This window comes from Elgaria multicarinata, chromosome 16 (assembly GCF_023053635.1).
Source record: "Elgaria multicarinata webbii isolate HBS135686 ecotype San Diego chromosome 16, rElgMul1.1.pri, whole genome shotgun sequence".
Classification (NCBI taxonomy): domain Eukaryota; kingdom Metazoa; phylum Chordata; class Lepidosauria; order Squamata; family Anguidae; genus Elgaria; species Elgaria multicarinata.
Genome location: NC_086186.1, coordinates 11,856,162 through 11,868,403, shown reverse-complemented (window position 1 = coordinate 11,868,403; position 12,242 = coordinate 11,856,162). Strand labels below are relative to the sequence as shown.

At 46.6% G+C, this 12,242-nt stretch overlaps 2 protein-coding genes across 2 annotated transcripts in view; both read left to right on the top strand.

Moving 5' to 3' along the window:
- The window catches only part of LOC134409874 (E3 ubiquitin-protein ligase TRIM69-like), a 42,054-nt gene that overhangs the window by 5,966 nt on the left and 23,846 nt on the right, over positions 1 to 12,242 (top strand). The gene's annotated exons all lie outside the window — the stretch shown is intronic.
- On the top strand, positions 1,770 to 6,601 carry LOC134409587 (E3 ubiquitin-protein ligase TRIM69-like). The gene is made up of 3 exons (XM_063142375.1): positions 1,770 to 1,784; positions 4,016 to 4,140; positions 5,864 to 6,601. The coding sequence occupies exons 1-3, from the start codon at positions 1,777 to 1,779 to the stop codon at positions 6,406 to 6,408; spliced, it is 678 nt and encodes a 225-aa protein (XP_062998445.1). The 5' UTR covers positions 1,770 to 1,776; the 3' UTR covers positions 6,409 to 6,601.

The following is a 12,242-nucleotide window of genomic DNA, read 5'->3' as shown; positions in this document are numbered from 1 at the left end:
CCCACCCCAGCGTCCTGGCTTTGCTTCGGTTGGGTGCCCACCCAGCCAAAGCGAAGCCAGGATGGTGGGGTGGGGCCGGGCGTGGCTTCACTTTGGCTGAGTGGGCGCCCAGCTGAAGCAAAGCCAGGATGTTGAGGGCGGGCAGGTGAGGCTTCATTTTGGCTGGGTGGGTGCCCAGCCGAAGCAAAGCCAAGACGCTGGGGCGGGCGGGCAGGTGGCTTCGGAACAGCGCGTCTGGAAGCCACCCTCTCAGAGCTGCTGTGGGAGAGCGGCTTCCAGGTGCGGTGTTCGGCGCCCCCCCTTACCTTGGCGCTCTAGGCGGCCGCCTGAGTGGCCTCTATGGTAGCACCGGCCCTGTCTAGGGTGACAATACCCAGCAGCCCAAAACAGTAGCAAAGGCACAAATGTGTAGTTGTCCTAATAAAGTATGTACTAGTTGGGGCTATTGACACTTTAGGGCACAATCCTATGCATGTTTCGACAGGAAAAAAATACTACAACACCAGGATCCCCCAGCCAGTATGGCTGGCTAAGGCATGCTGAGAGTTGTAGGATGTTTTTGTGCCTAAACATGCGTAGGATTGTGTCCATAGCCAGTTAGTTGGTTAGATTAATTAATTAAAACATTCTGATTGTCTAAAAAAGTGATCCTGATTAATTGGAATGGCATTTTTTTAATTGATTTTTTTTATAAAAATGGCAGAGGGCAAACACCCTCTTAGCAGTGTGATATGTGGATGTATATACCTTTAAGAGGCCTGTAGCTGCTAGTCTCCAGTTCCTCATCGAAGGCCTGGGCCTCTGTTTCAGCCACTTGGTGGTGTGGGCCTTGCTACAGGGTTTTGGAGTGTCACTGTTCTAGGAGGTTTTAGTAATAAAGGAATCCAGCAAGGAAGAGACTCTGAAGTTATTGCCGGGTAGTCTAGGGGCAAGTGGCAGGCTGAGCAGGTAAGCTCACCCGTATGGTCCCTATGCCTGAGGTATACGACAAGCAGAGACACTCACTTCAGTTTGAGAGAAAATAAGGATGGCTTTGGGATATGCTTTGCAATAGGCCAAATCCCAAACTGGATTAGGTTCAGGAGATGTCGGAATAGAAGTGGGGCTGATACAGACTGAATTTTAAAGATTCGTTAGCAATTTGGATTTGGAGGGACAGAGAGGCACAGATGGTGTGTGTCTCCGAAAGTTCATACATTTGTCCCCAAACTCTCCATATAAGGAAAAACAACTGGGTGGGTGAAAGAGAGCAGGGGGTGTAGTTTTGTGACTGGCATCTCTAGCTTCTTATCACAGTGAGTCCAACTGTAGAATGTCGGACAGGGAGTCGGGAGATCTGGGCTCTAGTCCCCACTTGGCCATGGAAGTTCACTGGGTGACTTTGGGCCAGTCACAGGCTCTCAACCCAACCTACCTCACAGGGTTGTTGTTGTTGTAAGGATAAAATGGGGAGAAAGAGGATTATGTATGCTGCCTTGGGTTCCTTGGAGGAAAAAAGTTGGGATATAAATGCAATAAATAATAATAAAAAAAATCAGCTCAGGATGAGTTTATTACGTCAGATCTGGACATGATTGATGTCCTGATGGAGGCACTGAAAAATGCTGTTGGGGTATAGAAAGAAGCTCTAAATTTGCAGGAGGAAAAGGAGTGCAGAGTTTTCCATCCTCATCAACCACTCTTTGGTGGTTACACATATGCTGCAAATGAGTCCTAAAGAAAGACAGTGACTAGATTTCTCTTCTTTCTCTTCTCTGACAGGCAATCAAAGCTTTCATGGAACGGTAAGTATGAGTGTCTAAAGAGGTATTCTCAAATGGTTACAGCAGGCCTACTTTAATCAGTCAGGACACAAGCGATCAAATAGGCCCTAGGACTGGAAAGCAGAAGGGGACCCCACTCTGGCTTCTGCTATCTGGGAGGCTTCACAGCTTGCTTTTACAGGAATGAACCAACTCGGATTGTTCCCATCTCCTCCCATGACATCCAAATCAGGAACTGCCCCAAACAAATTTGGGAACCAGCTCTGGTAATGGCTCAGTCAGCAGCAGAACTTTTTCGTGTGAAACTTCTGGTTGGTTTTTTTTTTTAAATGATCTGTGTGATCCTTTCTTGAATGTGGGAAGACAAGTTTGGGGGAAATTATTCATAACAAACTGATCAATATTGTTCCTTTATGTTTTGAACATTCAATTAGGCTACTTTAGAATAATATTTTCCTATAATACCCTTCTTAAAAAAATAAAAATAAAAAATCAACTCCTAAAGAAAGGAAAAGTTAGGCCAGGTTTGCACATTATGTCAAATCATTACAAATGTGGAATAAAAAAGCAGGATATAACGCTATGAAGGGGGTATGTGGAATGTGGATTGTGCCCCAACAGTTATCAGTGCACTTTAATACCGCTATAAAGCAGTAGTGTAGATCTAGCCTTAGGGCCTTGCTAGACGACGGGTTAGCCCAGTGCAAGCCCCGGGCCTGACCCTGTGTGTCCAGATGACACACCCTCCCTTGGCCCGGGATAACCGGCACCGCTTGTGGCCCGGTATTTCTCGCGGTCTCGGGCTGAGTCCAAGACCACGGGCGTGTAGACCAGTCCGCTGCTTTTCCCGGCTACCGCAATTACTCGCAAGTAGCTGGGAAAAGTTGCGGACGGAGCGCAGCGCTCCACAGGAGCGCTGGGCCCATCGGGGCAGGGGGAAAGATTGGTGGGTGGGGAGATCGTGGTGGAGGGAAGCAGGGATCGCGGGGGGGGGAAGCGGGGATTGCAGGGGGGGAAGTGGTGATCGCGGGGGCGATCGTGGCCAGGGTTGGGAAATTGGGGGCAGGGGGGAACGGTGAACCCCTTTTTTAAAAAAAACTTACCGTTCCCGGTAGTGCACTCCTGTGCACCCAGCCCTTTAAGTCTAAAACAAAATGGCGGACGTGATGGGGCTTTCCTGTAAGCCCGTCGCGTCTGACATGTGGATAGGAGTGATAGCCCGCACTACTTGTAGTGCAGGCTGGCCCCTCCACACACCTGGATTTTCAGGTAGGTCTAGCAAGGCCCTTAGTTTGACGCTTGTTCATGCACTGGTTATTTCTCGGTTGGACTACTGCAACCTTCTCCTCTCTGGCCTTCCTTCTTCTCACATCAGTCCGTTGGTTTCTGTCTACCACTCTGCCACTAAGATCATCTTCTTGGCTCGCCGCTCTGACCATGTTACTCCGCTTCTGAAATCTCTTCATTGGCTTCCAATTCACTTCAGAATCCAATATAAACTTCTCCTGTTGACCTTCATTATTATTATTATTATTTATTTATTTATTTATTTATTTATTTATTTATTTATTTATATAGCACCATCAATGTACATGGTGCTGTACAGAGTAAAACAGTAAATAGCAAGACCCTGCCGCATAGGCTTACAATTTCACGGTCTAGCTCCTTCCTATTTCTCCTCTCTCATCTCACACTATTGCCCCGCTCGTGCTCTTCGCTCCTCTGATGCCATGTTTCTCGCCTGCCCAAGGGTCTCTACTTCCCTTGCTCGGCTTCGTCCATTTTCTTCTGCTGCCCCTTACGCCTGGAACGCTCTTCCAGAACATCTGAGATCTACAAGCTCAATCGCAGCTTTTAAAGCTCAGCTAAAAACTTTTCTTTTTCCTAAAGCTTTTAAAACCTGATGTTGTTTGGACTTTCTACTGTTAGTTTTACCCTACCCTGTGCCTGTTTACCCTACCCAGCGCCTGTATGCATTCTCTTCCCCTCCTTATTGCTTTACTATGATTTTATTAGAATGTAAGCCTATGCGGCAGGGTCTTGCTATTTACTGTTTTACGCTGTACAGCACCATGTACATTGATGGTGCTATATAAATAAATAATAATAATAATATATAAGTGACAGCATGTGCTCCTTGCTCCTAAATGTTAACCAGGTAGCGTATTTGAACTACTGTAACAGTTATTTCTAGAACTATTTTTTCCCCTGGCACCATCATTACTTTCTACTATTGGGAATGGCTTGTGCAGGATGGAGAAGAAAACTGGAAATTCATCATTGGGCGAACTCGTGACCGGAGCGCTGAGCACAGGGGATTACAAGGGGCCCATGCATTACGCAGTATGGAAGGAAATGAAATCCATCCTCAGCCCAGGTGAAGCTATGTCTAATTCTGGTTGTTGTTGTTAGCAGTGTTTCTATACTGCTTCTCATCTGAGCAAATCCTAAAGCAATTTACAAAAAAATTAAAAACAAGCAAACAATAGTATCATGAAGTTGTTTCAAAGACAGTTCACGGCTGGTGGAAAGCCAAAGTAAACAGAAACCATTTCAGTAAATGCCTAAAACGTGCCAGCGTTGAGGTCCAACAGACCTCAGAGGGGAGATCATTTCACAGGGGGGGTGCCACCACAAAGAAGTCTTGTCACTGCCAAACAGAAATCTGTAAACGGCAGCATGGACAACAACAGGGCCTCCCCTGAAGATTGTAATACCTGGAAACCTGGTATAAGGAGGCATTCCTGAGATAACCTGTTCCTGAGTTTCATAGGGCTTTGTTTGCTAATTCCAACACCTTAAACCTAGCTCAGCAGCAGACTGGCAGCCAGTGTGTAAATGCTTTAGCACAGTCTTAATATATGCATGGTAAGGCACCCAATTCAGTAACCTGCACTAGCTGCAGTTTTGAATAACCCCACATAGAGATGACATGATTAACCATCTTTAAATTAAACTAAAGTTGTTTAAAGGCACAGACTGGTTATAACCAAGTCTGACACAGGCCATGGCTAGACCAGGGCAGGATCTACACTACTGCTTATAATGGTTTATAATGGTTATGACAACTGTTCAGGCCCAGGACACATTACATATACCGTTTTCATAACGTTTTAAAAGTGTTATATTCTGCTTGGTGTAGATTGGCCCCAGGCCTATATCCTGCGATTGTCCCGGGATCATCCCTGTGCACCCAAATGACACACAGGGGATCCCAGGAGCAGGCAGGGATGACCCCTCCATTTGCCTGGGATAATCCTTAGGTCTAGCTAAGGCCAAAGTTTTCTTCTGCTTCATTCATAAAAAGAAACTAAAATCCCCACTCCCACCCTTCCATCACCCATTTTGCCTCTAGTAAAAAAAAGTTTCAGAGGAAACATGACAATGCTTCTCTCTGCAGTTATCGGACCAGAAAGTTTTGTTCACATGTTGGGGTGGGGTTTCGGGGAGTAGACTGTTAATTGAAGGAAACCAGTAGGCATGTAAATCGAGGATAGCAAACTGGCAATGAATAATTTTAGGTGGCAATGCAAATAATTAAAACATTGCTAAGCATTAGATTTGGAAATGGAAGGAGTCTCTCAGAAATTGTCATTAGGGAAACAGACTTAGGAGGCAACTTACTAGATTCATTAATTTGCTACAGCAAATTATAACTGATTGCAATATTGCTTCCAAGAGAAGGCTGATGCAGTTAGAATGGTGACATCTTTTGTCGCATTGCCTTTTTGTTGGTAAAGGGAAAGTGAGTTTTCATGGCTAACTGTAGACCAAAACAAGTTTGGTTTATTCTTTTTTATTATATTTATATCCCATCTTTCTTCCACTGTAGAACTTAAGGCAGATACATAGAGTTCTAGGTGGCTTCCCATCTAGGGAAGCATTTAGCACACCCAGATCAGTTTAACTTCAGCAGGGTTGATGATTTATTTGCCTTCAGACCATGCCCAGGGATCATAGTTCGTCCAATAAAAAGATATCATAGATTAATTTCATTCTGTACCATATTATTACAGTAGACCCTTTACAGTTTACTGAGTGTTCAATTGCCTTTAAATGCCTCCTGCGCTACAATAAGTATGTTCTTCTTTATTCCCCAGACATTTCCTTTTTTACCCTGGACCCCAAAACAGCACATCCGAACTTGATTCTCTCTGATGGGATGACTTGCGTAAAGCATAATGACAAAAAGCAGATGCTGCCAGATACTCCAGAGAGATTTGACTGCAGTGTTTCTGTCCTGGGATCCATAGGGTTCACCTCTGGAAAGCACTACTGGGAAGTGGACGCGCAGAAGAAGACCAAATGGACCTTGGGAATAGTGAGAGAGAGCATTAACCGTAAAGGGAACTACCCACTGTCACCCAAAGAAGGACATTGGCTTATAAAGCTAAGGAATAAGAATGAGTTAAAGGCTGTAGATGTCCATGCAAAATGCCTAAACATTGCTCAAACGCCCAGTAGAATTGGGGTGTATTTGGATTATGAAGGTGGCCAGGTGTCCTTTTATGACGCTAGCATCATGTCTCACATCTACACTTTCACAGAAACGTTCACAGAGAAGCTTTACCCATACTTTTGTCCATGTTTGAATGACTCTGGAGAAAACAGTGCTCCCCTGAAAATTCTTGCCTATAGTATGTAGATGCACAGTGAGGAAGAGGTCCATATGTAAAGCCCGAACCTCTGACCTACTATATACAGCTAATGTATAGGATCTGGTGCTAAAATCTCATTACCAATTCAAGGGTACAAGCTGGTATCTTTGGACTTCTCTTGGGACCTAATTCCAGCCCTGTTACTGGTGCAGGAGCAGTCATTGGAGATCCGGCACTGGTAGCTACCATTGCCTATTCTTCATATACTTTATGATGCTTGCCACTCCAAAGGTCAGTATGCACAGCAAATATCTCCAGGACATAAAGTATGAAAGGATTTCAAATCTAGGATATGAGGACTTCATCATGAGTCAGGAATAAAATACACAGCACTGTAGTAACGACAGGATTTGGAAACTTAGCCAAGTTCTCCAAGGTGGACAAAAGAATCTTTCAAGTGCAACATAACTTGTGTTGTAAAGCTTCAAGGATGTTCTCTGAAGACTCTTCTAGTGTGAGGGCAGAGGGATTAAGGGATGATTTAACAGCCCAAAGGCGGACCTCTAGAATCCACTTTCACCAAATTTCACCGCTATCAAAGCAGCTGTTCTACAGTAAAGGACAATATCTTGCGTTTGGACTACAGAAAAATGCAAATAGAACTGAAAGAAGTTAGGGAAACTGAACAATCCAAAGAATTGGTCGAATAACTTGGATACTGTTGGATACTGTGTTCCATGCTGTGTATCTTGGTTCGTGGACCTGTGATTGACGCTCTGTGTTACTGACCTTTGGACTCCTTGTCGACTCTGCTTCTGCACTGTAGCTGTGCACAAATGGCCTCTCAGAATCCACACACACCCCGTATTTGTTGACCGAAAAATTCCCCAACAATTTCTTACAGCTTCCCAGGCTGCCTGTCCTTCCTGATTTCAGAAGAACGCTATGGGGGAGCTATCCCATGATGTCTTTTCCTGGACTTTAATTGAAATGCAGGAAGCTGTGGAGGATCCTGGCTGCAGAAGAGATGATTGTGCAATGACAGACTTGATCCACTCCTTGTCCATCTCATAAGTAAAAAGTAAGCAGGTCAAATCTCAGAAGTAACCAAGTGCTCAGCAGAGAAAAGCTCAGCTGCTGATTGGAGAGCTATGCACAAGTGGCTTCTCAAAATTCTCCACTCTTATTTGTTGGCAGAGAAATTGGGGGTTTAATTTCACTGAATTTCTCCAGGGGAAGGAGAAATTCTCAAAGAATTTCTCACAGGTAAAGCTCTAGCCGGCCAGGGGAAGGTGGGGGTGAGCTTGCAGTGGGGAGAGAAGACCTTGGGGCTGCAGGAGCCTGGGCTCTGCAGTCTCTTTCCCCCAGCTGCTGAACATCTGCTGACTAGTGCCCCGCCTTGCTTACAGGTAAAGCTCCAGCCGGCCAGAGGCAGCGCCTCGGCGACGCGCAGAGTCGCACAGAGGAGCCACCCTGTTGTGGAGAACACCAGCCAACCAGCAACCAACAGCAATTTCTCAAAAAACTTTTAATCAATTTTTAAATAATTTTTAATATGTGCCTGGGGAGCTCTGGGGAGTATGGGGGTGCCTGCATAACTGTGGTCACGGGTAGGGGGAGGTATGGTGCTGGGGGAGGAACAGGCCAGATGAGGAGAAGAGGGGACAGATTCCTTACAGCTATCCCCTCTTCTAGTCCTTCCCCCAACCAGATGGTTCCTGGCGGCCTTATCAGCTTGCTCTCGGGTCTGGTGCTGCTGCTGCTGAATGCCAGGTCAGTCCAAAACAAAATCTCTCTCATCCATGATCTGATTGTGGATGAGGGGGCTGACCTGGTATGCATCACTGAGACCTGGGTGGGGGAACTGGGAGGGGTTGCTCTCACCCAGCTCTGCCCTCCTGGGTACTCGGTGCAGCACCAGCACAGACTCGAGGGCCGGGGAGGGGGGGTTGCCGTGGTCTATAGGAATACAATCTCCCTCTCTAGGCTTCCTGTTCAGTCGAGTGCTGATCTTGAGTGTCTGTACTGTGTGTTGGGTACTCGAGACAGATTAGGGATTCTGCTGGTGTACCGTCCACCCCGCTGCCCCACAGTCTCCCTGCCTGAGCTGACGGAAGTTGTCTCGGACCTGGTGTTGAGAACCCCCAGGATGGTGGTTCTGGGGGATCTCAACTTCCATGCCGAGGCTGCTGTATCTGGAGCGGCTCAGGACTTCATGGCTGCCATGACAACCATGGGGCTGTCTCAACATGTCATCGGCCCAACACATGCAAAGGGGCACACGCTTGATCTGGTTTTCTCGACTGGACAGGAGGATGGCGATCTGGAAGTGGGGGAACTAACATCTACTCCCTTGTCATGGTCAGATCACTTCCTATTGAGGTTTAAACTCTCGGCGGCCTTTCCCCTCTGCAAGGGTGGGGGGCCTATTAAAATGGTCCGCCCCCGGAGGCTAATGGACTCCGATGGATTCCAGAGGGCTCTGGGGGATTTTCCTGCTGATATGGCCGGTGCTCCTGTCGAAGCCCAGGTCACTCTGTGGAATACAGAGATGACTCGGGCGGTTGACACGATCGCGCCCAAGCGTCCTCTCCCTCTGAGCAGAGCCCGGTCAGCTCCTTGGTATACACCTGAGCTGAGGGCAATGAAGCAAGAGGGGAGACGGCTAGAACGCACGTGGAGGAAGACTCGTGCTGGGTCTGATCGAACACGGGTTAGAGCTCACTATCGAGCCTACTCTGTGGCGGTGAGGGTGGCAAAGAAGCAGTTCTTTTCCACCAGCATTGCGTCTTCTCAGTGTCGTCCGGTGGAGCTTTTCCGGGTGGTTCGCGGCCTGTTACACTCTGGGCCAGGGCGAGAGATGGTGGAACCCTCGGTAGCATGCTGTGACGAGTTTGCACGGCACTTTGAAGATAAAGTTGCTCAGATTCGTCATGAATTGGACACCCACTTAATGCAGCTCCACTAGTAGAGGCGTTCAGAGCGCCGTCCGGTTCAGTTTTATTGGATGAGTTTCAGTTATTGAGGCCCGAGGATGTGGACAAGGTGCTTGGCCAAGTCCGGTCGATCACCTGTGTGCTTGCCCCTTGCCCCTCGTGGCTCATTACATCAAATAAGGAGGGGATCGCCGGCTGGGTCCAGGAGGTTGTAAATGCCTCCTTGAGAGAGGGAGTGGTGCCGGCCTCTTTAAAAGAGGCGGCAATTAGACCACTCCTGAAGAAGCCTAATCTGGACCCGGAAGATGTTAACAACTACAGGCCGGTGGCTAATATCCCTTTCCTGGGCAAGGTGCTTGAGTGGGTGGTTGCAGGACAACTCCAGGCACTCTTGAATGAAACGGATTATCTAGATCCATTTCAATCGGGTTTCAGGCCTGGTTTTGGAACGGAAACTGCCTTGGTCGCCCTGTGGGATGACCTCTGTCGGGAGAGAGACAGGGGGAGTGCGACCCTGTTGGTTCTCCTGGACCTCTCAGCGGCCTTCGATACCATCGACCATGGTATCCTTCTGGATAGATTGTCTGAGCTGGGAGTTGGAGGTACTGCGTTGCAGTGGTTCCGCTCCTACTTGGATGGCCGATTCCAGAAGGTGGTGCTGGGGGATTATTGCTCTGTGCCATGGCTCCTAAGCCATGGGGTTCCGCAGGGCTCTATCTTATCCCCTATGCTGTTTAACATATACATGAAGCCGCTGGGGGCGGTTATTCGGAGATGTGGACTGAGGTGTCATCAATATGCGGATGATACCCAGCTCTACCTTTCCTTTTCATCAAACCCAGGTGAGGCAGTGGCTGTTCTGAACCAGTGCCTGGGCACGGTAATGGACTGGATGAGGGCTAACAAACTGAGACTCAATCCAGGCAAGACGGAGGTACTGTTAGCGGGTGGTTCATCTGTCCGGCGAGGTGATGTTTGCCCTGTTTTGGACGGGGTTGCACTCTCCCTAAAGGATCGGGTCTGTAGTTTGGGGGTGCTCTTGGATCCAGAACTGTCACTTGAGGCACAGGTGAACTCAGTGGCAAAGAGCACCTTTTATCAGCTTAGGTTGATATACCAACTACGCCCTTATCTGGACAGAGATAGCCTAGCTACAGTTATCCATGCTCTGATAACCTCTCGCTTGGATTACTGCAATGCGTTATACGTGGGGCTGCCTTTGAAAACGGTCCGGAAGCTTCAGCTGGTACAAAATAGGGCAGCAAGGTTATTAACAGGGACTGGCCGGCGAGATCACATTATGCCATTCCTTTTCCAGCTTCATTGGCTGCCAGTCCAGGTCCGGGCCCAATTCAAAGTGCTGGTATTGACATTTAAAGCCCTAAACGGTTTGGGGCCAGGTTATCTGAAGGAACGCCTCCTCCCATATGTACCTACCCGGACCTTAAGATCATCTACAGGGGCCCTTCTCCGTGAGCCCCTGCCAAAGGAAGTGAGGCAGGTGGCTACTAGGAGGAGGGCTTTCTCCGCTGTGGCACCCCGGTTGTGGAACAAGCTCCCCAGAGAGGTCCGCCTGGCGCCTACACTGTACTGCTTTCGTCGCCAGCTGAAGACCTTTTTATTCACTCAGTATTTTAACACTTAATTTTAACTTAAATTTAAATTTTACTGTTTTAACTCTGTATTTTAATCTTATATCAACTTTGCTGTGTGGTTTTATCCTGGTTGCGCTTTTTATACTGTATTTCGTAATTGTGTTTTAACCTGTTGGGTGTTTTATTGTGGTTTTAATTTTTGTGAACCGCCCAGAGAGCTTCGGCTATTGGGCGGTATAAAAATGTAATAAATAAATAAATAAATAAAATAAATAACAGCCATTACTGGACCAAATTAAAAGCTACTGACAGGTTAGCAGGTGTGCAAGACTACGCAGCAGTAACCGCTACAGCATAGCGCCCCCACCATGTCCCAACATTTACTTCCAGGCTCATTAAAGCTGCTGTGAATCTATTGCTCTGTCTGTTACCATCTAGCTCTAAAATTAATTGCGACGTGGACTTGCAATTCCAGTCATTCAACCGCCTCATTTTTTACAACATCTGAAAATTCTTTAAATAGTATAAATAGTGCAGAAAAGAACCAATGCTCTGCCGAGTGACATCAAATTAAACTGAGCAAACCTTTGCCAAGATGTGTGTTGATGGACATGTATCTTGCTGTTCCAGTTAGACTTTTGTGTTCCCTGTAAGGTATATGCTTTTGCGTTTCAGGATCGATGTACTCCTTGGCCAATCCAAAGTCTATTATGTGAATGACGTGTTCTTTCTTATTTCCTTGCTGGCCAATAAGGAAGTTTTCTGGCTTGACATTACAAATATACAAAATACAGGCACAACAACAATATTTCACAAAGCCTGTAATATCCACATACAATCTACATAAGTGAATTATTCATATGAAGCGTCTTTTTTATATAAACAGAAGTCCGGTTACTATACTGTTTCGAGGGTTCTTCTTCAGTATAACGCTGAAAAGTAATTCAAAAAACCTTACTCAGCATTTATAAGCAATAGCACATTATTATGGAAAGCAAGCAAAACAAAACAGGAACTATTGGCCTCACCCACTCAGTTTACAGAAGGAGCCACGGCTACAATAGAAAAGAAACCCACCAGGGTTTATCTAAAGAAAAAATAATGAAAATGTATCATTATAAACCATTCACAATCTCAGTAAATGATGCACAGCCATGCTGTAAAAACTACCCAAGCTTACCACCATATCATTTCTGTTTCCTTAAGCCGACAGTAACGCTCAGTCCTTTAGAGGGTTTTCAAAAACGCGCCCAGATCTTATAGTATAGTTCAAGTGATTTAATTGGCTAATAAATCATCCTCAGGGAGGAAAGCTGTGAGCTTTAAAGTAGCATTAAGTCCGCGAGGTTG